Genomic DNA, 24,276 nt, shown 5'->3' with positions numbered 1-24,276 from the left:
AGGCAGGTCTCCTTGGCCAGTTCCCGCAGGCTGGGAGGGGGTGGATTTATTGACCCCATGCTTTGTGTGTTTGCCTTGTATGTGGGCAGCTGAACTCTGCCCTTCTCACAGCTCCTTTCTTCCCTGGGGAAGGAAGCTCTGAATGAAATTCAGGGAGAAGTTAAGGAGATGGGGCTCCCCTCTGACCTGCCTTTGTCTACCCCAGAATCAAATGGTTTCAGCCCTGTTCATTCTCACCTTATCCTACTCCAACCCTCCCCTGTTCTATTTATAGGTTATTTATTGTTGCCAACAAAATAAAGTGGAACCCTTGTTACCAGCAAGGGAGACTAGGCAGGCTGCCCTGGTCCCCTGCTCTCGCAGCCCTGGGGCGCTCCTTCCACCTGGATCTGGAGGCCCCAGGGTCCGCAGTTTGAAAGAAATCACTCTCCCTCTGTACCACAAACCTGATTTCCAGCCCCAGCCCCTCAGGGTGCAGGGATCAGAAAGCCAGAATCTCAAATTGGGTTCTGTGTGGCTCAGTTTTCCTTTGGGAAAGTTGTTTGGAAAGTGACCCAAACTCCTGGAGCTTTTAGTTGTCTGTTAACTTTATTTTAATTGAAATGTAGGCATAACATGTCCTAGAAAAATAAAGATTTAGGATACAAACTAGACACAGGGGTCAAGGTTGCCCCGCGCGGGTGAGGGGATCTTTGGTCTGGGGCTGGACGTGATAATGAGGGCTGTCGTCCAGGGGGAGCAGAGGGGAATCCTCACCCAGGCCTCCCCACACCTGCATCGTGTTGCAGCTGGAAGAGCCCAGCTGGGAGGCTGTCAGTTCCTGGGCATAGGACTGCCCGTCCTCCACCCTGATTCCAAGCAGTTCTGAGAACTCTGGAGGTCAGTGGAGCTATTAATAGTGTTTTAGGGAGTGATAGGGAGAGGACTCAAGGGGGTTGGAAATCCAGCCATTTTGCAGGGTTTTCAGCTCACAGCTCGTACCAGGTCAAGGGGAGCAGAGCCCCTGAGTCAGGACCCCCCAGATCTCCCCACATATATGGGGCAGAATAAGGAGAGGGCTGTAACAGAGGAGGCTTCCCATCCAGAGGGACGGTACCCTTGGACAGGGAGTGGACAGGGGTGAGCCCCGCACATCCAGGGCTTGGAGGTTAAGCAGCCAGGGAGAGGGTGTAGTGTATGTGGAATCTTCAGATCAACAACGGTGTTTCTGAAAGGTTCCCTACTCCCAGCTGTCCTGGATCTCAAGCACCATTGTCAGGAGAGGCGATGAGGCCTGGCGGGGTCACAGTTCCAAGGGCTCTTCCACAGGCACCGACTGTAGCTGGGTCAGGACCTTGGTCTCAGCTTCCAGCCCCTCCTCCACCTCGCCCCCTGCTGTGGCCCCCAGGAGCAGCCCCTCAGGGTCAGGGTCTGGGAGCCTCAGCACAGGGTGGGGGGCCTGCGTCCCCAGCCCCTTCTCCGCTTCTAGCAGCCCCTCTGTGCCTGTGCTCAGTTCCAGTCCCGATGGCCAGATGGGCACGGCTGCAGGTGACAGCATGAGGCCCTCAGGTGGGGGCGCAGGGAAGCCAGCCAGGAGGCAGGAGGAGTCTGGGGAGAAGGGCAGGCTGGCAGCAATGGTGGCGGCAGGGGCAGGTGGTGGCTGTGGCAGCTGCTGGGCAGAAAGTGCGCCGAGGGCGTGGGCCTCTGGGAGAGCGGGGCTGGGGGCCACGGGGAGGGCTCCTTCAGGCACTGAGATGGCCGCGTCTGGCTTCAGGGGCAGGGCCAGGCTGGGGGCAGGCGGCAGGACCTGGGAGACCAGCATGCTGGTGGGGAAGGTGGCAGTGAGGATGATCTTGCCCTGCTGCACGGCCACACCTGTCACGATGGGACTGCCAGACACGGGGTTGGCCAGGAGGAAGTTTCCTGTGGGGAGAGATGTCAAGGCACGGGGTTAGAGGGGGCTGCTAGCCAGGAGCAGAGGTGGCAGTTAAGCTGCTGGAAGGCAAGAGGAAGGAGATTAGCCAGAGGCAAATCGATCCCCCTCGGAGTGGGATTAAGTTTGAGCCTCCGCACAACCTGGCACAGAGGGGTTCTGGGACCTAGCAGGGATGAGCTACCCCCAACCCAAGCCCACCAACAGCACTCCCCTCCCTGAGATAACTACCCCCACCCAGGCTGGACGGAGGCAGAAGGGGGTACCTGGGGCAGTGGCCGGAGGCAGCTGCAGGGCAGTCACGCCCACCCCGGAGTTTATCAGATGCACATTAGTAGGGCCCGCTGTAGCTGCCACCTTCACGGGGCTGCCTGGCCCAGCTGCCAATAGCTGCAGTGGCCCCACAGCTTGTGGCAGAGTTACCACCTGTGAGGTGGGCACCACCTGGGGTAGATTCAATAGTGGGGAGGTGGGGCCCAGGCCTGCAGGGTACCCAGGGGGTGGGGAAAGTGGCACCACTTGTGGAGCAGCCACAGAAGCCACTGGACCTGGGGGCAGAGGAAAGGCAGCAGCCGGCGGGGGCCCAGGCACCACTTGGGGCAGAGGCACTGGCACCTCCTCTCCAGGTGTTCCCAAAGCAGCCACCTGGGTCCCCTTGGTCTCAGGGGCCTCAGGCTGAGCTTCCTCCAGTCGGACCTCCCCGGTCTGAGGGTCCAGGACCAAGGAGGTCTTGCCCTCGCTGGGCCCCGTGGGGCTAGGCTGTGGTGGTGGTGCGCCCCCACCCCCTGTGAGCAGCAGGGGGCCCAGGCTGGAGGCTTCACCCAGGGCCAGGCTGTTGATGATGACAGGGCTCCCATTGAGAAGCACAGCTGGTGAGCTGCTGGCAGCCAGGAAACTCCCGTTCACCAGGATGGAGGAAGAGGCAGGGCATGGCGCAGGAGGGGCGGCCCCAGCCAGGAATATGGAGCCCTGGGCAGGGGCCTCCGCGGCCACTGGAGCCACCCCCCTCTCCAGGTCCTCAGGACTGCGGCTGGACTCATCCTCAGTAGCGGGGTTCCCATCAGACTCGCTGTTCAGAGAAAGGATTGTGAGTTGTGGCCCTGAATGCTGTTTCCGAACTGGCCAGCCAGCTTCCCGCACAGAGTGCAGGAGCCTCCCCATCTTTCCCCAGCCCAAACTTTTGGGATCAATGGGGGATGCAGGTGGGGGAGTATGAAGCCTCCTCTGAGACCACCTAAGGGCCCCACGGGCAGAGTCTCTGCAAGCCCTGCATGGACATCACTGCATAAAAGCTAAAGCTGTCCCAATCCGGAGTGAGGAGGCCGAGCATCCAGGCTGCCCGGTCCGGGGGTCAGGCTGAAAGCAGCCTGGAGGCTGCGGAGAGCCGGGAGGTGGCCGCCAGCTCAGTTCTCGGTGCCCTCCTCCCAGGGCGTCAGAGGAGGGAGGGAGAGGCTGGCGTGCTGGGTGGGAGGGGAAGGGCTTGGGTTACAGGGAAACCGGAGCTGGGGAAGGTTCACGTTTCACAACAAAGACAGACGACCGACCACGCCGTTTGGGCCCCGGGGGGGGGGGGGAGCGGGGGCGGGGAAGGGTGTGTGAGAAAGCCGGGGTCGGGAAGGACGAGGCAGCGCAGCGGCCAGAAAGAAGCCCCGATGCCGGGTGCGGGAACAAAGGCCCCTCCCTCTTTCCCCGTAGCCCCTTTTTCTCACTGTCTCCCCAGTCTACCCTACACGGATGGGAATCTAGGATGGGGTCCTGAGTGGAGCAGAGGAAAGAGGTCTCCCAGCCTCCGCGAGAGAAGCAGCAATGTTGGGGAGAGGGCCGGGACGTGTGCCCGTGGCATCCACACTATTCCTCACGCCTGGCGGGCGCCAGAGGGTGTGAGCGGGAGGCATCTGAGGAGTTCGCGCTGGCTCCAGCAGCGGGCTTGGGAGAGGGGGCTGGTGGATAGCACGTTCCTGGGAAAGCGGGACTTGCGCTGCCCGGGTCCCCTCACCTCTTGCAGGGCGCGCCGCCGCCCCCGGTCCGGTCGCGCTGTCGCCGGTTCTTGAACCAGTTGCTGACCTGCGTGAGCGAGAGGCCGGTCAGCGTGGCCAGGCGGCGCTTCTCGTCCGGCGTGGGGTAGCGGTTGCCGCGATAGCAGGCCTTGAGCGCGGCGCGGGAGCGCTCCTTGAAGCAGTAGACAGTCTCCTCGCCGTCCCAGATGGTCTTGGGCAGCGGGAACTTCTTTCGCAGACGGTACTTGTCTACGGCGCCCAGCGCGCGGCCCCGGGCCCGCTCGGCCTCGTGGTAGCGCGCGCGCAGGTAGAGGTCCTGCAGGAAGGCGTGGTGGGCAGCGGGGAAAGGGCGGCTCTCGAGCAGCCGGTAGAGCTCGGCGTACTCGCCCCGCTGGAAGGCCACCAAGGCCCGAGCGCGCAGCACCGGGTCGCTGCCACGTAGGCGCTCGGCCGGGGGCAGTGCTCCCAGGAAGCGGCTCAAGCGGCCGGCATGGCCCGCCTGTAGCAGCGCCTCGCAGACGCACGCCACCTGCTCCGGCGAGAAGCGGAGGCCCGTGGGCGGCTCGGCAGCGGCCTCGAGGGGCGACCCGGGAACGCCCGGGGACCCCGGGCCCTCCGCTCCCGCCGTTGCTTCGCCCGCCCCGGCCCCGGCCGCCGCCGCCGCCTCACCCTCGGCCGCCTGCAGTGTCTGCAGGAGCTGGCGCGCTTCCTCCTCCTCCTCTTCGGTCGCCGCCGCGGCCACCGCCTCCCCCCCTGCAGCCGGCCCCGCGTTCGGCTCAGCAGGCAAGGTAGCCATGTTTTGCAACTTTGGGAAGTTCCTCCCTCCTTCTCCTCCTCCCTCGGGCTTTCCCCAGCCCCCTCCCCCGCCCGTCCCCCCACTCCGCCCCCCCCGTTCGCGCTTCCCGATCTTCTCCCCCTGTCGACCCTGCGAATCCCCCAATGCCTGGCCCAGCGCCCCAATAGGGTGTCCCAGGGTCTGTGTGTGCCCGTTCCCCTCCTCGTCTGTCCGTGATTCTCCCTTTGTTTTCCCTCCGCCTCAGGCCGCTCTTTTTGCCTCCCCCCGCGTGTGCCTCTTGCTCAGGGCCTCAGTTTCCCATCGGGACAACGGAGAAGGTAACGGGCCGTCCGGGAGGGCTAAGGGCGCGAAGCCACCTCCGCCCCAAGACTGAGCTTCTGCACGCCTTCGTCTCCAGGGTCCTCTGAATGCCCCCACACTCCCCATCTCGGCCTGCGCTCCGCCCCTCGGAATTCCCGGCTCCACAGGGGGGCGGGTCTGGCACGGAGAAGGGGCGGGCGAAACAGGCTAGAAAGTTTGCTGTAACTTTTCTAGAGCGTAAGTCCCAGGAACGGATGCGCGTGGCCCGCGCAGGCGCAGTAGTAGGAGGATGGACGCACGCGCGGCGGGTGCTGCCCACTTCTTCCCCGCGAGCCGGTGGCACAGCTGGGCCACAGCTGGACAACGGACGGTGTCTTGGGGGTGGGTTGCCTGTTTGCCTCCTCTATTGGTTAAATTGTTAGGCCACGCCCCCTAACACCCACCCACGCCCCTGATTCGTCCGCCTCGGCTAGTTCCCGGCAGGCCATTGGCCGCTTCCGCTCGCCTTCTGATTGGCCCACCAAGCAACCTCTTTCCCGCAACGCAAACAGCAGACACCGCCGAGTTCAGAGCTTTGGGCAGACAAGGGAGCCTTTTATTCACGAGGGTCGGGGGTGGGGTTCCTAGGTGGGGAGAGGCAATAAATACCGAGGAAGGTCGGGGTTTCAGTGCATCCAAAACGTGGATTAGGGTGCAGGGTCCTGGAGCTTTCAGCTGGTCGGAGGACAGGTCAATAAATACCCAAACCGCCCAGGCGGGAGGAGCCGGCAGAGGCTCCGAGAGCAGCGCACGTGAGGAGGGCGCGGGAGGCCCCGAAAAAGCGGGGCTAATAAAAGCGAACGGTTCCCGAGAGCAGCGGGGCTCGCGCTAGACATTCTCTCGCAGAGAACGGGCGAGCAGGGCTTCATGCACAAGGATTGGTGGTTTTCGAGCCGATGTGGGTGGGGTGCGTGGAGGGTGAAAAACAGATGGCTGAGCTCTGGCCCTGATGCTTTCTCTAGATCGCAGTTTGCCGATCTACGTCGCGGCCTCAGCCAGGCCGGAGGAAGTGGTCCGCGTTTCCACCCACAGCACCACTTAGGGTTACAAGCCTCCTTTTAGCCCCGAGCTCCGGCCTTGGGCCCGGCTCCTCCCTCCCCGGCCGCCAGGGGGCGGGCCGGATCACAAGGCTGCAGCTGGGGTGGAGACTCACACTTGGAGTGGTGTGAGCCAGGAGGCGATGTAAGTAGCTTCTGGACCGAGCCCGCGTCACCCAACCCTCCAACGGGGCCCGAGTGGAGGACAGGCCGGGGCTCTAAAGTTCAGGGGACGAAGACGGCTCCTGGGTGGCGCCAGATCCGGGCGGGATGGCCTGCGCAGGCCACCAACCCAGTGCAGCCCAGGGCGGCGGTACCAGCCAGAGCAGCGGCGAACAGGAACAGGGAACGCGCCTCCGATAGGCCAGACCTAGGGTCCTGCGGATGAGAGGGCGGGATCAGCACCAGTGTAAACGGACACCTGATTGGTTGCTGGGGCTCGCCCCGCCCCCTTCATAGATGGTTCCTCGTTCTTCCCACCCCCAACAACTTGGGCAGCTGAGGTTGTTCGGCTTGCAAGCCTCTGATCTTGTCTGACCGCTGTCATTGGCTGCTTTTCTAGCGGCCCGTGTTGATTGGCTTCCAAAGCACCCTCCCCCGGCAGAAGCCCAGCCCCATAGAGGTGCAGCTAAGCACAGGCGGCTTGGGGCTCGTTGAGGAGGCGGGGGACACTGAGGCGGCGGCGGGTGGGTGGGTGTAAGCAGCCGGACGTACCCTGGCAGGGAGCAGCAGGTGGCGGCGGTGCATGGGGCCTGGCCCCACCAGCGGGCACTGGCCCAGAGCCACGGCCGGGGGGCCATCTAGCTGGAGAGAGAAGGGACAGGTGACCCAATCGGAGCCCCGGCCACCTCGGTGGGGGGCGAGAGAAAGGGAACCGAGGGGGGGAGGGAATCGAGGGATTTGGTGAGAGGCCTGAACCGTGGGAGATCTGGTGGATATGGGGCTGAACTGAAGGTTCTGTTGCCTGGAACCCCAAAGGAGTAGGTGAGCCCTAAATCTGGACGGGGAGACGGGGACTGGGTCTGCAGAGGGGGCAGCAGGCTTGACGCAGGGGAAAAAGAGGGGTCTTACATGGGAAGGTGGATCCGTGGCCCGGGGACTGGGGACCCCCGTGACAGCTGGAAGGAGAAGAGAGAGGTGTAGGGTGCGTGCAGTGACTGAGGAGGACAGTGGCGCGGTGTGCCTCAGCCTAGGCCACTCTCCCTCCCCAAGGTGTCCACACACACTCGCGAGCCCACCTCCCCTGGTGCCCGAGGGTAAGGAGGTGAATGAGGGACTCACCTGCTGCTCCCTGCGCCTGCAGCCCCTCTATCCGCTCTTGCAGCTGCTGGATGTGCGCCTCTAGGTCTCGGTTCCTGGCATCAGCCTCGCGGAGTTGACTGAGGGGAGGTAAGGACCGTGAGCCCTTGGGGTCTCTGAGAGAGGCTGCTAAAGGTAGCGACAGGCCCCTGTGCCCTGACCCCGACCTGGCGAAGTTCTGGTTGGCCGTGCGGATGGCCTCCAGCTCCCTGCTCAGGCTCTCCCGGGTAAGCATCTCTTCCTCCAGGGCCTCCTGGAGCTCCTGCAAGGTCACCTCAGCCTCTGCCACATCCGCTGGGATTGCCACTGGAACTGCCACTTCAGCCTGCACATAGGGACTGGGCTTAGGGCTGCCTGTGGCTCCTGGGGCACTCAAGACTTGGGCATAGGTTCCAGGCCTGGGATCCTCTCTTGCCTCTACTCTCCTAGATCTTTCTGGAATCCCCACAGTTCCTGCAATGATCCAGGCACCCTCCCTCCCTCACCCAGCTCCCACCCTGGTCTCCAGCCTTTCATGGGCTCCACTTCCACCCCCCTCCTTACGGGAACCAAAGGGTTGTTCCTAAAACACTGACAACTTGACCACGTTGCAGCCTTGCTCAAAACTTCTCCAGCTCCCCGTGCCAGCAGGAGAAGGCCCTGTTTGGTTTGGTTTGGTTTGGCCTCTGCAGCCTCCCTCCCCTCACTCTTCACCCCGCTTCTGCTGGAACAGTTCAGCTTCAACACCCTCCTTTCACGGTCAAGAACAAACCAGCTGGTTCCCACCTCGGGGCCTTTGCCCTGAAGCTCTTCTCTGCTAACCAGTGGGCTCTTTTCTTCCCATGGGTGGTCCCCCTCCTGCAGGGCTCCCCTGCCCAGAGTCCCCTGCACACACCCTCAATGCCCTCTGACCGTCTCTGACTGAAGTAACCCATTTTCCACGTCTGTGAGTCAGCTCAGAGGGCTTAGTGCTCCATGGCACACACTACCCTGGAAATCTCTGCCTTTCCTCTAGGAACTCACCTTTTCCTCTGGTGGGGGCACCATGGGCTCCAGGCTGGGCACTTGCACAGGTGGCTCAGGCAATGGCTCGGCCTCCAGTTCCATGGGCATGGGGCCCTGGACCTCATCGTCCCTGGGGAGGGGGAGAGAGCCAGGACTCCTAGCCTCTGGTCATGGGGCAGCTAGATCCAAAGACCCGTGGTTCCAGGAGGGTGGGCAGAGTGAAGGGAACAAGTAGCTAAGTTGGTGTGACAGGTCTTCCTCTTGGAAAGGAAAAAGCCTGCCCTTTGCATGGCCTCAGGCCCCTGGGAGCTGCCCTCTGCACCTTCTGTGGGAACTCGGGGAACAACACCCATGTTCTGGGGCCCCTCATCTCCTCCCTCTCCATGTGACCTTTGCAGATCCCTCTCCTTAGGGCCTCAGGACAGTGAGGGGACCCACTGAGTGGAACATCGCCCAGCTCTGGCCACCTCCAAAGGTAGAGTTTTATGACTGTGTGTGGATCCCAAGACTGTGACTCTAGACATCAGCACACTCCCTCATACCAGCCACTGGGAGGGGGACACACGCTCCCTACAAATACTAAGAGGCAATAAAAGTAGTTGTTCCTCCCAATCCAGCAAGCCCCTCATGGAACTATGTCTCAAGGACCTAACCATCGGCACATGCATGCAGCCTGCTTAGGGCAGAGGACAGGCTGAGTCCTGACCTGCCCAATAAGGACAATATACACAGCGGCTCAGGATCAGGTTGTAGTTCATTCATAACAAATGGTGTTTGTAATACATTGTCGGGTAACAAAACAGGCTAGAATGCAGCAGGTTCTTGGGGCTGTTAAAAATGTGTGTGTTGCCGAAACCGGTTTGGCTCAGTGGATGGCCTGCGGACTGAAAGGTCCCAGGTTCGATTCCGGTCAAGGGCATGTACCTTGGTTGCAGGCACATCCCCAGTGGGAGGTGTGCAGGAGGCAGCTGATTGATGTTGCTCTCTCATCGATGTTTCTAACTCTCTATCCCTCTCCCTTCCTCTCTGTAAAATATCAATAAAATATATTTTTAAAAAATGTGTGTGTACACATGAGTCAGGGACCATCGCTGATGATGGGCTTCCTTTTATCTACATATTATAATTTACTAGTGCCAAGCAATGTATTATTAGTGGGGTTCATGTTTTATTTTTTATCGATTGATTGATTTTAGAGCGAAGAGAGAGAGAAACATCGATTTATTGTTCCATTTATTTATGCTGTCATTGGTTGATTCTTGTATGAGCCCTGACCAGGGATTGAACCCACAACCTAGGTATGTTTGGGGTGACACTACCAACTGAGCTACCTGGCAAGGGCTAGAATTAATGTTTTAAACAGGCTTTATGTGAGTGATTCATTGAATTTGTGTTGTCCTAAAACTGATTTTAAAATTCCAAACGTTTTGCTTTCTAGGATTCTGAGGTCCCATGACTCTGCGCTAGAAATCTAAAAGTGGCTCTGAGGGTTCACAATTGAATCTTAAAATGTCAAAGTACTGTGATCTGAGATTTAAGGCCCTACAACTCTGTGTTCCTGAGTCCTTGGTCCCAAGTCAGTAAGGTCCCGAGACTGATCCTGCAATTCTACTGGGCGCTGATGGGCCCGGATGCTGTAACCCTGAGCGGCCTCCTGGGGCCTCTGGAGGCCGGCACCCCCAGCCTGCTCCTCACAAGCCACACAGGGGCAGCTCTTACCTGAGGGCCATGCAGGAGTAGGAGTAGCCCACAAAAGGCAGGTGGATCCCCAGCGGCATGCCTTCCCGCATGTCTGACAGCGTCTCCTAATACAAGAGAATCAGATAGGAGGTGACCAGCAGTTGTCTGGACTGGCCCCTCACCCCTTATGTCTTAACTTAAATTTCCCCCCAAACCCACCCTTAGGGCTTATGTAAAGTGTCCTTCCGTCATTCATTGTGTCCTGTTTCCCTCAAAGTGCCCGTAAATACAGTATCAGTTTATACTTCTCCAAACTGGAAGTGGATGCGGGACCAGGGCAGTGCCCAGCACAGGGCACCAGGCTAAGCGCCAGGACAGCTTGTGTAAGTGTTGAGAGAGGCAGCCTGGGGAGGAAGCGTTTCCTATGTGCTTCCTGCCTTCCACCTCCGTCTTCCGGTTCGGCTCCGGTAGTGCCCTTCCTCAGGAGGCCCTACCCCTGGTCTCCTTCATCCCAGCCCTGATTTCTCTGGGGTGTCACTGTTTGGGGACAAGTCTGAGTCCCCCGTTGGACTGTGAGTCTAGACCACCGCTGGGTTCCCAGCCCTGGACAGGCACAGAGCAGTTGTCAGGGGAAGAAATTACGTCAGGACCCCAGGAGGTGGGGTCACCCGAACTTTATGGAGAAGGGATGAGGGGAGCAGGGGTCGCAGGTACCTACCCCGCCCCCGCTCACCATGGCAGTGAGCCCATCTTCCACCACATCGAAGTTGCACGTGTCGGTGGCACCCTCAAAATCCGGAGTAAACGGAGGCACGCTGTCTCGGAGACCATCCCAATCGAGGCCAAAGAAGAAAGGATGCTTCTGGAAATCGCCTGCTCCATTCCGGCCCAGCCGTGTCTCTGGGGGACACAGCAGTCGCTGGATGAGGTCGCGAGCTTCCTCAGGGACTCCTGCATCAGCCAGCGGCAGAGAAAGGTGCTCCTGCTCAGAGGGAGAGGAAAAGCGGGGGTGTCAGCCTGGGAGCAGGTGCGGAGGGATCAGGGCTCCAGGGGCTCTGCTCACCTTGTAGTGCACGATCTTGCCGTAGGTCTCAGCCGTGGAGTCGGCATAGAAGGGCGTCTGCCCGTAGAACATTTCATAGGCGAACACGCCCAGTGCCCACCAGTCACACTCGGGGCCGTAGCTGCCCGTCCCCGGCCCGCCGCCCACGGCCTGCAAGATCTCGGGGGACAAGTAGTCGGGGGTGCCCACAGCCACCAGCGACCGAACCTGAGTCAACAGAATCAGAGTTGGGCTCAGCCCCACCCCCTGAGCCCTGGCTCCGCCTCCTGGCCACGCCCCAGCGCTTGGTCCCTCCCCCTGCCTGTCCTAACTTTGAGCCAGCCTAGCCTGATCGCCTCCTCCCGCTCCGCCCCTCCAAATCCAGGCCTGCCTCTGTCCTGGCTCTGCCAGCACGCGTCAGCCTGCCCCACACTCCGCACCGCATCCACCCCGGACCCCACCCCTCACTGGTGGCACCGGGCGGGCGCACCGCTCACCATTCCGTCAGCCCGCAACTTGAGGCAGGAACCAAAGTCGGCCAAGCGGATGTGGCCGCAGCGGTCGAGCAGGATGTTGTCGGGTTTGATGTCCCTGCCCAGCGGGAAGATGGGAGTGGAGGGCGTAGGTGAGCCTCCCTCCCGCTCTCACAGGCTCAGGCCCCTTTCTCTTAGGGACTAGACTCCCAACCTCCAAGCCTCCAGGCCTTGCCCTCAGGCTCTGTCTCCAGGTCCCTCTCCAGGCGCTGCCCCTCTGGGCTCCAACATTTGTCCAGGCCCCACCCTCAGCCCCTGAGGCGCCCACCTGTGCACATAGCCCAGCCGGTGCACCGAGTCTATGGCCATGACAATCTCCGCCAGGTAGAAGCGCGCCATCTCGGCCGGGATCCGCTCCCCAAACTTGCTCAGCAGCGTCAGCAGGTCCCCGCCCACGTAGTACTCCATGACCAGGTACTGGGAGGGGGCGTGTCACGGGGGTCAGTAAGCCCCCTAGGTGACTTGGCTGATAGCCCTGGACAGACTCCCAGAGACACCTCATTCCTGGGCAGAGATCCCGCAGCAGCAGCCCCAAGGGAGCCCCAGAGGTCTTCCAGGCCAAATCAGAGACCCCTCCTCCCCTCCAAAACCCCCCAAATTCTTCCAGATGTCTCTAGGCAGCGATTCACTCCCCCTGAGAGGAGAGAACCCAGAGGCCTCCTGATGCTCAGAGTGTAGAGCTCCCCAGGTACCCCACACAGACCCTGCCGAGCTCTCCCATTCCAGGTAAGATACCCCAACGGCGGCAGCTTTATAGAGCCACCCAGAATCAGCCCTGGGAACGGACAGGAAGGAACATCCGCCATCCCGGGAAAGGAGGCTATTCCTACCACACAGAGCTCCCCACCCTAAAACCTCTCCCTGCCCCGCCTCCGTGATCGACAGCCTTGGAGTGGTGGTTCGACCCTGTAGTCACCCGGCGGAACTCACCAGGTAGTTCTCATCCTGGAAGGCGAAGTGCAGCTGCGTGATCCAGCGCCGGTCCCCGTTCACCAACACGTCCCTCTCTTCGCGGAAGCACGACACCTGCGGGGCAGCGGGAGGAGCTGAAGCGGTTGGGGGTTGGAGGGAGGATCCTCAGTGCCCAGCACAGCCAGCCACGGGCCTCACCTCGCCTCTCTTCAGCATATCCCACTTATTCATGATCTTCATGGCGTACACCTGGCCCGTCTGCTTCATCTTCACGACCGCTACCTGAAGGCCGAAACGGGGTGGCTGGGGTGGCGGTGATGAGGAACACCTCATCTCCCAGACAGGACTCCACCAAAACCCCGCCCACCACGCCACGCCCATTGGTCTTAAGCTCCGCCCCTGCTGGTTTTAGGTTCTAAACTCATTCATCAGTTTCTCAGGCCCGGCCCCCAGTCCTGGGACCTGCCTACGGTAGGGCAAGTCCAGGCTCCCGCTGTGGCGCAGGGCTCACCTCGCTGAACGCCCCGCGTCCGATCACCTTCAGGATCTCGAAGTCATCCCGCTGCAGTCGGGCCTCCTTAAGCCTCGCCGCGATGGGCTCCACTGGGGGCGGGGGCGGTGAGAACCGAGGGTCACCGGGACTGACAGTGAGACGAGGAGGAAGTCCCACACACTGTTCCTCAGTCTCCCCTTCTCTTTGCCCTTCCCTTTATGACTGTTTGCCTCCCAAAGGCTTCCTTCCCCACATAAACACTGTGTGAGGTTTTGGGGATGCAAAACCGCCCTCCTACAGAAGTGGGATGCCTGGGATCCCCTTTTTGGGACAAGGCATGGGGCCAGAGGGCTCTTGCGGGAGCAGGGGTGGGATACCGGACACAAGTCTGCAGAAAGGAGTCCGGGAACAGAGGGAGGACAGGCCCAGTTCTAGCTCCCTGGGCTTCAGGCCCCCACCCCCAATTGGGGTGATGGGAAAAGGGTCCGAACATGCAGCTTTACCCAGTCCCTCTGGTTCAGAAGCAGGTGGCTCTTGGACCACACTTAGGGAAACACTGACCTGGGGGGCGGGGCTGGGAGAAGGAACTGAAGAGGGGACAAGGCCATAGTGGACCCGCATCCAGGGCTCCGGGCCCAGTTCAAATGTGTTCTCAGTCCTTGCAATCCAGGAGCAGCACTCTAGTCTCTCTTATTTACAGGTGGGGACTCAAGGCTCAGACAGGTGAACTCATTTGCCCAAGGTCCTATAGCTAGGAATGTTAACCGGGCAGTTTGGGAATAGAGGGGGGGTTTTGGGGGTGGAGGCAGGAGACGCAGGGACTTGGGAGAGGGAGGCGTAGACCCCCAGGGGTGGAAGCCACTGGTGACCTCGGGGTAGGGTGGAGAGGGGATGGGGGTGAGTAGGAATGAGGGGAGATACAGTGGTTATGGAGGGGAACTAGGAGTCCGGATGGGGTTCGGGGAGAGTGGGCCAACAGGGAAGAACCAGCGAGGGCCCAGGATTGGGGAGGGAGGAGAGAGCCAAGACATTGAGCCCTTTTAAGGCAGTGGGAACCCAGGCCCCCTCCCCCGCCCAAGCCCGCAGGGGAGGGGCCGCAGGACACTGCTCGGGCCACAAAAGGAGTGCTCCTCCCAGGAGAGCCGACCCCTGCCCCCACCGCGGGTCTCAGTTTACCCTGCGGGTCAAACTCCATCCTCCGCAAGAAAGCGTCTAGGAGTTGCTAAGGGGCTAGGGGTAAGGTTCTTCCAGAGGCTGAGCGGCCTGGCCCTTGACCTCCACCTTCCCATCCGCGAATTGGGAGGTAGAAGGAGAGGAGCAGGGCCTGGGTTCCGAAGAGATGGACACAGGGAAAGGAGGAGCAGGAGAAGGCAGAAAGGAAACCGAGCGACAGAGAGAGCCTAAGGACCCAGAGCAGGCCAGGCCGTAGAGGGACAGAGCGGCAGACTGTCAGAGACAGAGCCCAAGTGAGCCTGAGCCCTGGGCCAGGAGAGGGTGGGGACAGACGAGGCAGGATGCGGCGGTTCGAGCATCTTCCCTCTGGAGGACTGGACCTGTTTCTGGGGAAGACTTGGCAGGAAGGGGCTTCGTGGGAGACGCGGGGGATGGGGGTCATGAAGGAGAATTAACGGGTCTGTGGGGCTGGACTCAAGGCTGACCCAGGCAGACTAAAAGGGACCAAAATGGATGGGGGTTCCTGCTCCTGGGGGCAGACAGGGGGCTGGATGGCTCCTGTCTCTAGAGCTGGTTGTCCCCTAGGGCCTGAGTCACTGAGCCCTGTCAGTGCCCGGGCACCTGTTGGGGCAGCTGGAGAGGCTGGCGCCTAACACCTGCCCGTGGACCGCGCCCCTGGCAGCTGCCCCGTCCTCTCTCTGTGCTAGCCCTGTGCTCTGGGAACCAGGGTGGAGGCCACAGGGCCCATTTTGGGGTGTGTGGGCACCTAAGAGACAGGACTCCCAGCATGTCCCTAGGCCTGGACTTGGGGGAAGGGGTGCAGGGGGCCATGGGAGGCTGTTCCCAGCCCAGCCTACCATGGCTCCCAAGTCATGGCTCTGAGTCATGGTTGCCCTGGCCTCTGCTGACCCCACTCTGCCCGGCAAGAGTGGCACAGGGGTAGGGGCATGTCACCGCAAGACCCAGGCCCGTGCTCTAGGCCCCTGAATAGGAAGCTCTCCCCATGTCTGCCTGCCCTCCAAGAGCCAGCGGTGCCCAATCCCATTCCCTGCCTCTGCCCTACCCCCACCTCCCAATGGGGAAGGGGGCATGCAGGCAGGTACTCACCCCACTGCAAGAAGTCGGCCACATACTTGTCCTGGGCTAGGTCGGAGGCTCCCAGCTCCTGGTGGACGCCCAGGAGAAGGTCGAGCAGGGGCTCCAGCCCCAGGAAGCCGGGGTCCAGCACCAGCTGCTGGAGCCGCCTCAGCCGCACCTCGGCTGACATGTCGGGCAGGCAGCACCATGGCCCCCTCCCCGGGCCAGGGCCTCGGGGTCCTCTTGTCACGGGGCCTGGCAGCCCCTGTTCAGGCCCCAAGGCCCTGGCTGCATGTCCGCCTGTCCCTGGCTGTCCCCTGGGCCTCTGGCCACTTCTCTCTGCAGGATGCAAAGGCCTCCTCCCCTTCTCCCCACCCCTTGGCCGGCCCCCTCCCGCCTACCAGCCTTAACCCCTCACAAGCCAGGCCCCCCCAGAATGCTTCAGTGTGAGACTGGGGGGTAGAGAATCTCAACCATTCAACATCCCTCCTCCCCGCAATAAAAGGTGGAGTAGAGAGGAAGCTAAAGCAACAGGTGTGACAGGCCAAAGATGAGCCCTCCCATTCCCCAGAGGGGGCCAATTAAGGACCAGTGACCTGTAACACTCCTCCCAAGCCCTGGAGCTGCGGGGAGGAGAAAGGGGTGAGGCTTGGGAAGGGGGGCAGGAGGCCAGGACAGCTTTGTGGGTGACTCAGCTGGGATTCAGACTTTGGGACAGTTTAAATTTAGCCCTCAGGCCTTCTGCTTTACACTCTTTTTTTTTTGGCAGGAGGTGGGGAAGGGGTGGTGAGAGAATTGGGAAGGGAGGCCCTCAGGAGCCAAGACCAGGGGTGACACCGGCCAAAGACTGGGGGAGGCAGAGGAGCCCCCAAAATAGCTCCTTGGGCCCCGGCATGCAGCCACATTCCTGCCCAGGCCAAGATTAGAAACAAACATTTCGGGGGGGTGGAGGGCGGAGCAGGAGAGCCAGCCAGGAGGGATTTCGTTGTCCTTTCCAGGCGGACAGTTCTCCCGGAGGAAACCGGTCTCCTGGACAGCTGGGCTGGGCAAGGCAGGCCCCAGGCAGCAGGAGGCCAAGACCTGTGCTCAAGGGCGCTCGCCCTGGGCCTTTGGAGTTGCCTGGGGAGCCCCCATTTGGAAAGACCCTGTAATATGGAGTTAGAAAGTTTGGGCATTTTCAAGCAAGGCTGCAAACTCCCGCTGAGGACTCTGAAGAGGGGGCCCTGGTGGTTCTCTTCCCTCAAGGGTTCAGGGTAGACTCTCCTCATCCAATGGGCCCTGCGCACATCCCTTCTCCCACCTTCAGTTTTTCCTATTAAAAGGGGGCAGGAGGCGGCAGGCCTGGCTGCTCCCCCCACCTGCCTTAAAGTGGACTGATGGGCACATGCTCCCCCCAGGGCACACCCACTCTGATCTTTTCAAGCGTGCTTCCCTAAGCTCCAAGGGCCCTTTGGCCTCTGTAATTTGTTTCCTGAGCCCAGGCAGCCCAGCTGGCTCGGTTCTACTACTTCTTTTTACTTTTCTAATCTTCACTGGAGGACAAGCTCAGAGAGGGAAACACTGATCAGCTGCCACGTGCTCCATCCCCCTGCCCCATGCTGACCCGGGTCAGACCAGCCATCTTCCAGTGCACTGCAAATGCTCAACCAACCCAGCCACCCGGCCAGGGCTCTGTAACTTCCTAGGTAAACTTTATCTTAAAAAAAAAGGGGGGGGGGATTGCGGTAGCACGCAGTGAAAGCACACACTCCTGCCACGCCTCCAAGGAAGGGATCAGAGACGCCGTGAAAACAGGGATCTTTAGTATAAATAAGAGGTGCTGGGGACAGGAAGGGCCCCAAAGGGCTTCCATAACTTAACACTTTTCAAAAGCACGAACACCAGGGGTTTGGGGTCAGGAGGGGCAGCCGCCCTGCCCTGCCCGCAGACTGAGGGGCACACTGCAGAGCTGGGGCTCTTGTGGGTGGGGAGCTTCTCCCTCGCCCGCCCCACGACCAGTCACATGCTGGGGACAGGGATGAGGCTAACACTGATGTTTCAGCAGAAGGGGTCGTTGTACTTGGCAGTGGGTGGGGACAAGGCTGAGGCCACATGAGCCACTACATCCCCCCAGGGTCTAGGCCAGTCTGGGGGGACTCTCTGACCCCCAAATTTGTGCAGGGTGGGGGACCGGAGCAGTCCATCCGTCATGGTTAGTCTTGTTAATAGGTTGATCCGTGAGGTCAGCAGAGGGTTATGGCTAGGAGGCGAGGCGGGGCAGGGAACCCAACATCCAGGGCTTCACACCACTGTGCCACTTGGGGAGTTGCCTGGTTGGGAGGAGATGCCCTGGGGAAGATGAGAGGGGAGACAGCAGGGGTTAGAGAACATCTGAGGTCCCACCACCCAGGCCTTGCCCTTCAGTCCACCCCAGACACCCCCATCCCAGGATGCTGCTCTAGGTTCTGGAACTTCATCTCAACTAGCTTCCGTCCCAACAGGCAGCACTTTTAGGCAATAATTAACGTTCTCAGGTGATCCTGAGCAGAGGAAGGGTAGGGATGGATGTGGGGAAGAGGGGAAAACTGGGGTCCCTGAAATTCTGGGGGGGGGGTGAACTCAGGGACAGTCCTACCTCTACCACTGACTTGCTGGGTGACCTGGGCCAACTTCCTTCCCCTGTCTGGGCCTCGGTCTCGTCAGTGAACTAGGGAGATAGAGGGGTCTCTTTCAGGACTCACAAAACTCCCCGAATCCCAACACCTCACCTGTAAGGCTCTGAGACTGAGCTCTAGGTTCTAGGGATACAAGGCACTATGACCCCAAAACTCCCTTCCCAGGAACCAAGCCACGGCTCTCAGATGTGACATGCTGGGCGCCAAGCCCAGACCCAAGGAGCTGAGACATCGGAGTCCACAGGTCCAGGTTACAGGCGCCCGGCCTGTGCCCCACCCGAGCCCCACGGACACGCCAGGAGGGGCGCATCAACCGCCCACTGCCCATCTTCAAGCCTCCCTGTCCTCAGTGAGAGGGGCAGGGCCTTGGCCGAAGTCACACAGGGAGACGTGCAGAACTGGACCTGAGCGCGGTATTCCTGTCTGTGCCTCCAGCACCAGGCTCAGACCCAGATAGCCCAGAGCCAGGCTGGAGGGCGGGCCCAAGGCTGTCGTGCCCACAGAACGTGACCCGCAGTATCCAAAGTTTCATCATTTAAAAATCACATTTCCACAGAAATATGGATCTGGCTTCCAGGAACAAGTGGGAAGACCTGGCTGTGCTGGGCCCAGTGGCTGCCCTTCTGGTAGCTGGCCATGGTCCCTACCACACCCCGCTCTCTTCTACCTGACCCTGTGTGGACTGCTGCCAAGGGTTCTAGACCTATCCTAAGATGTGGCAGGGCTTGCTGAGACACTAAGATGGCCATGGTTGCCCCTCACCCTACGGGCTAGAGGCTATGATCGTGACAAACTGCTCTCCCAAAACCCGCCTCTTCCCGAGTCCCAGGTCCCGGGTAGGCCGGTGTGGCCAACTCACCGCCTTGCCCGGCCGGGCCCAGGTGCAGATGAGGCCCTCCTGGCAGGCAGTGATGATGCAGTCCTCCAGGAACAGGAGGACCGTCAGCCGCTCCTGGGCAATCTTCTTGCACACCAGGGGCTCGAGCAGGGGCACCTCGTGGATGCGCGGGCACAACGCTGTACCCAGCACTTTGGCTGGGTCCAGACGGCTGTGGGGAACAGGGCCACTGGGCTTGTCCCCGCTGCTGCCACCCCCGCCACCCCCCCGGCTGATGTTGCCCAGGCTGTGGTAGCGCTTGTGCTCCTTCTCCGCCCCCCGGTCCCTCCGTTCCTGCAGCGTGAGCGTGGCAAAGCGGCCGATGCTAAATGGAGTGCCCGGCTCCGTCACTGTGCCTGGGCCACCCGCCTTGCCACTGCCCGCTGGGTGTGGGAGGCTGTTGGAGCGGGACAGTGAGCGGGGCAGGGACCCGGGGCCGGGCTCGCCACCCCGAGAGCTGCTGGCAGCAGGCGGTGTGGTGCTAGGCGTGCCGGGGAGCGTGCGGGTGCGGGCCAGGGGTGGGTGTGGGTAAAGCACATCTTCGGTGAGGTCCCACAGGCAAAACTGCGTGTCCTGGCCGGCCGAGCCGAAGCGGTAAGTGATGGAGCCGGCCTTGGGCATTGGGGAGAGCGGGTCTCCCCCATTCGAGCCTGGGCCGGCCACCTCGGGCTCCTCCTCCTCCTCGACACTCCGTTCCGCATCACCACTGGCTGCTGCCGCCTCCTCGGCCCTTGTGGTGTAGGGGTCGAAGGCCACAGCATTGACCCAAGACTTGTGGCCATGGCCGCGGGCCACCACACGGCCCTCGGTGAAGGACCACACGGTGACCAGGTCATCCTCACCACCCGTCACAACATAGCGCCCGTCAGGGCTCCAGCACACGCAGAGTAAGCCCCCAAAGTAGCTCTTCATGAGCCCCCGCAGGAGCATGGAGTCAAAGTGAAAGACGCGCAGGCAGCCGTCTTGGCTGACACAGGCCAGGTGCCGGCCGTCAGGCGAGAAGGCAAACTCATTGAGGGGCCCCTCACCCACCGCCCACTTGGCCAGCGGGTTGCGGGGTGCCTTGCTCTTGGCAGCATAGACGGCGAAGCCCTCCCCCTGCTTCAGCAGGCTGTACTGGGGGGGTGCCGACGCGCATGGGTGGCTGACGTTGTACAGGTACAGGTGGCCGCTGGCGTGTGATGCCAGAAACAGGCTCTCGGACTCCGGCAGCCACTTCAGGTATGTCACCTTGGTCTTGTCAATCAGCCGCTGCCAGGAGAGATGATGGGGTTGGGAGAAGGCAATCAGACGCCGACAGACCTCCTTCCCAACCTGGTTCCCCAGGAGGCCATCACACATGGCCCAAGCCCCCTGGGAGAAGAGCCCCACTCTAGGGAAAAGGGCGGTCATGGCAACAGAAGGGCAGCTTTTGATGCAGCCACAGAGCTCCATGGAGCCTCAATGTCCCATTTTCGGCAAGGGGACAGTCCTGCCTTCCAGGGAACTGTCTTCTGTCTAATGCCCCCACCGTCTTTCCATGTCGGGCTCCAGGCAATAAACTGGTCCACAGGCTATCAGTTCCCCTAAGGAGCTGTTCGGTTCACTGGTCCAGCCCCAGCAGAGCCTGGCGCGCAGGAGGTGCTTGGCAAGTGTTTCCTAGACACATGAATGGCACCCCATCCTGCCCACAGCTCATCTTTGCTCCTTTTCTCCTCATAACTCGCATCCAATTCTTCAATAAGATGCAGAACCTGACCTCTGCTCACCCTCAACACCAACCACTCTGGTCCCAGCCACCGTCAACCCTGTAGTGGCCTAACCACCGCCCATGTCCATTCTCTACACTGCTGCCAGATAGCTGCCATTAGAGTGTGAGTCAGCACCTGCGCCCTCCCACTCTGAACCCCAGGGCAGCCTTTCCCAACCAGGGCTTCAGAGAGAACTCAGCCCTAACGCCCTTAGGCATCCATCGAATGAAAGGAATTAACTTCTTTTCCCCGTATCTAAGTTGCTTCTCATTCTTGGGAGAATTGAGAAAATAATCAGATCAAAACCTTTCTGTTATATGGCTCAGATGAACCCCAGGGGAGAGGCTCTAAAAGCCCGCCTTTCCACAGCATTCCAGCCCCTACATGACCTGGCCCCTCCACTGACTTCTGGGAGCTCACCCACTTCCCTCCGCCTCAGTGACTGCTCCGACCAGGTCCTGCTGCGGGCTTCTGTCCCCGTTCCCTCTACTCGGAATGTCCTTCCCCGGTTCACTCTTCTTGCCTCCTTCATGTCTTTATTTCAATGTCACCCTCCCAGGGAGGCCCTTCCTGACCACTGCCCCACCTCCCCACGCACCGCCATGCCCCTTCCCCGACTTTTCTCTCCGCACGCAGCACCTGGCGGACCGCATACTCCACTTGCTGGGTAACTGTCTGTCTGCCTAGTCAGCCTTGGGCAAACTACGGCCTGCAGGCCGGATCCGGCTGTTCTATCTGGTTCTCTTGCTCTCCCCTCCGGCTGTTCTATCTGGTTCTCTTGCTCTCCCCTCCGCTCCTTTACTTTGAATTTATATTAGTTCACACAAACACTCCATCCATGCTTTTGTTCCGGCCCTCCGGTCCAGTTTAAGAACCCATTGTGGCCCTCGAGTCAAAAAGTTTGCCCACCCCTGGCCTAGCTAGATGAAAGCTCCACAAAGGCGGGCCCTCTGTTTGGTTCACCGAGATGAGACATCCCAGCACTGAGAACAAGCCTGGCCCTGAACAAATGCTCAGTAATATCTGTGAATGGGTGAGCTAGTGCACTTTTATTCCATCCACTGTTCCACTCACTCCCTTCTGCCGTTCATGCAATTCTGTGCAGATGGAACACGCTTCTGGACAGAGACACGGGGCACGAGTACCCACAGGTAAGGCTGCTCGCTGGCATTTCCTCTTACGCCAAGTCTGCCCAGCACTAAGCAATCTCCAGGCATGTTTTACAACCGTCCTGTGAGGTAGGGATGAAAACCCCATTTTGCAGAGCAGGAGAACTGAGGTGCCGGGAGGCACTGTCACCTTCCCAAAGCCACACGGCGAGGAAATGTGGTACCGCAAGGATTTGAATCCAATGCCCACGGGGCCCAGAATGTGAAGACCTACGGCTCTGACTTAAAACCAGACCAAATCAGTTCTCTGATCTGCAAAATGGGCCTCTCAATACCTGACCCATTGGTTGATGAAAACACCAGAAGTAATGTATTCAACATGTGGCTAACAAAGAACAGGCCCTGGGCACCTAGGTGCTGGTGTCATTATTAGCTATCACACTGGCTGCTGTCTGTCAACCATCCCACATAGCTGTCAGTCCACCCCCCTTTTCTCCCTCATCCTGTCCCTCTCAGGCCTACACTGCTCCCCAGTGAGCCACAGTATAATGGCAAACAGGATCCGTGTAGTTGGGTGGGAGAGAAGGGAAGGGGCCACTTGGGGGTCCACAATCACCTCTTCATTGAACAGCTTGCTGGTGTCCTTCTTGATGAGATCCAGGTACTGCACCTGGCCGGCTGAGAAGCCCACCAGCAGGGAGATGGTCTCTGTGGCAGCAGTGAACTGGTTGAAGTCATGGCAGGTGGGCTGGGTGCCCTTATAGATCCGCTTGTCAATTGGCTTGTTGAGGTCGATGGACTTAAGTGATGGGAGAAAAGAAGTTAATGGCTTCTACCACTGAGGAAGGAAGAGGGTGTTGAGGTTGGGGAAAACCACTAAGAGGAAGCAAGGTTAAACCCCCGAGGGAAGTGGGTAGGTAATGGGTGAGTGAGGAGGGAGGGAGCAACCACAGACAGGAAGAGGGACCCAAATTTCATACAGAACAGAGAAAAAAAGACAGGAAGGACCCCCCCTACCCAGGGCATAAGACCACAGTGCCTCCCCAAAGTTGGATCCCTCCAACTTCAGGGACACCCTTACTCACGGCATTAGGGTTCGGGGTCCCCACAGTCCCTGAGCTCTGATTCCTTTCCAGTCTTACCTCATAACCTCAGCCATCTCCTCTGGGTCTTAGCAACACAATATTCCAACCCTCCTCCCCCCCCCACGCCCCCCAAACTCAGGGTCACCCAAATCCCCAGGCCTCTAGAGCTCATCTCAGGAGTCCCTTCTCTTTGGAGTTCCTAAATCAGTTCAGGGACCATTAAACCTCATGGTACCTTCATACCCTCTGGACTCGCAGGATCCCTATCACTTCTGGGGACCACCATAAACTCCAGGGGTCTCACCCCTCCGGCACCTAGATCACTGTAGAGGCACCCATCACACCTGAGGACGTCCCCTCTGGGACCTCATCACCTCCAGATATCCCATCAGCTCAGAGATTCTCATTTCCTCCAGGACCCTCATTCACTCCAGAACCGGAATTTTCTCTGGGATCCCTATAACCTCTAAGCCCCCATCACTTCCAGAATCCTGACCTCTGGCTGCCCAGGTCTGGAGACCCCTCCTAACACCTCCACAGACTGCAATCCCCCTGGGTTCTGCATCACCTCAGGATCCCCCTTCACCTGCAGAATGCCTGCCACCAGAACCCCGGAGGATCTACATCATCTCGGATTCTCCATCACCTCCAAAATACTCACCATCCCAGAACCTCCGCCCCCCCACCCACCCCACCCAACATGACTCCAAGGCTTCCCATCACCTCCAGGATGCCCGGCACCGGGAGGCCTCCCATCACCTTTTAGGATGATGCATTACCCCCAGAACCCTTTCCCCCAGGGATGTCCATCACATCTAGATGCCTATCTCAGGGCCCCCTACCACTTCTGGGTCACCTAGGGACCCCCAGCCTCTCAGCACCCAGGCCGCCCGGGACGCAGGCCGCTCACCCGTTGGCTCCCGCGGCGGCAGCAGCCCGGGTAGAAATAGAGCTCGCGGCCCAGGTTGAAGCAGACGCGGTCTCCTCCGGCCCCTAGGCCCGCGGGCGTGGTGGGCGGCTCCCCGGTCCCGGCGTTGTCCGGCTCTCCGAGGCGCACGAGGCTGAGGCGCACAGCGGGCAGCGCGGGCCCGGGCCCGGAGCCAGCGGGTGGCGGAGACGACGCGGGGCCCGCGGCGCCGGGGCCGGAGGTGGAGGCAGGGCCCGGCGGGGGCTGCGGCGGCTGGGGCGGCGCCGGGGTCTGGGCGGAAGCCGGACCCGACCTGCGAGCGGCGCCGTCTCCGGGGAGCAGCTTGTAGAAGCCCTCGCGGGTGCGGAACTGCGACTTGATCTCCGCGCAGTCCCCCATGGAGGCGCCCGGGCCCGAGCTGCCCTCCGCGCCGCCCGCCGCCATCTTGGGCGCCCCCCGGGCCCCGCCGCTGCCCGACCGCCGCCCGCCGCCGGGCCCCCTGCCGGAAGCCGCGGGCCCGCGCCGGAAGAGGTAGGGTCGTCGCCTGGACGACGCCTCCTAGATTGGCAACGGGGTTGGGAGGAGGGACGAGCCCGGCAGTCGCTGGGGTAACGGTTCTTGGTCTCCGGGCGGGGCGAAA

At 60.8% G+C, this 24,276-nt stretch overlaps 3 protein-coding genes across 13 annotated transcripts; all 3 read right to left on the bottom strand.

Annotated features, from left to right (window-relative positions):
• Positions 1–572: 572 nt before the first annotated feature.
• On the bottom strand, positions 573–4,727 carry SIX5 (SIX homeobox 5). The gene is made up of 3 exons (XM_080646049.1): positions 3,909–4,727; positions 2,179–2,981; positions 573–1,902 (listed from the first exon to the last, which is right to left on the bottom strand). The coding sequence occupies exons 1-3, from the start codon at positions 4,703–4,705 to the stop codon at positions 1,283–1,285; spliced, it is 2,220 nt and encodes a 739-aa protein (XP_080502175.1). The 5' UTR covers positions 4,706–4,727; the 3' UTR covers positions 573–1,282.
• An 851-nt stretch (positions 4,728–5,578) lies between these two features.
• DMPK (DM1 protein kinase) lies at positions 5,579–15,609 on the bottom strand. Of its 10 annotated transcripts, none has more exons than XM_080644211.1 (15): positions 15,305–15,609; positions 13,043–13,134; positions 12,730–12,813; positions 12,550–12,645; positions 11,888–12,036; positions 11,584–11,677; positions 11,108–11,314; positions 10,763–11,026; positions 10,084–10,169; positions 8,383–8,494; positions 7,548–7,705; positions 7,363–7,460; positions 7,153–7,199; positions 6,796–6,885; positions 5,579–6,459 (listed from the first exon to the last, which is right to left on the bottom strand). In XM_080644211.1, the coding sequence occupies exons 1-15, from the start codon at positions 15,462–15,464 to the stop codon at positions 6,307–6,309; spliced, it is 1,890 nt and encodes a 629-aa protein (XP_080500337.1). In that variant the 5' UTR covers positions 15,465–15,609; the 3' UTR covers positions 5,579–6,306. The 10 variants fall into 10 exon arrangements, with proteins under 10 accessions (XP_080500337.1, XP_080500335.1, XP_080500339.1 ...); XM_080644209.1 differs by having other exon boundaries at positions 6,796–6,881; XM_080644213.1 differs by having other exon boundaries at positions 10,778–11,026.
• A 1,450-nt stretch (positions 15,610–17,059) lies between these two features.
• On the bottom strand, positions 17,060–24,213 carry DMWD (DM1 locus, WD repeat containing). 2 transcript variants are annotated; one of them, XM_080645374.1, is made up of 5 exons: positions 23,640–24,213; positions 22,261–22,443; positions 18,788–20,056; positions 17,889–17,960; positions 17,060–17,602 (listed from the first exon to the last, which is right to left on the bottom strand). In XM_080645374.1, exons 1-5 carry the CDS (start codon positions 24,078–24,080, stop codon positions 17,555–17,557), a joined length of 2,013 nt encoding a protein of 670 aa, XP_080501500.1. In that variant the 5' UTR covers positions 24,081–24,213; the 3' UTR covers positions 17,060–17,554. The 2 variants fall into 2 exon arrangements, with proteins under 2 accessions (XP_080501500.1, XP_080501501.1); XM_080645375.1 differs by lacking the exon at positions 17,889–17,960 and having other exon boundaries at positions 23,640–24,212.
• Between the last annotated feature and the right edge of the window lie 63 nt (positions 24,214–24,276).

The sequence above is a fragment of the Plecotus auritus genome (assembly GCF_963455305.1).
Source record: "Plecotus auritus genome assembly, chromosome: 10".
Lineage (NCBI taxonomy): Eukaryota > Metazoa > Chordata > Mammalia > Chiroptera > Vespertilionidae > Plecotus > Plecotus auritus.
This window is presented reverse-complemented; position numbering and strand designations above follow the sequence as displayed.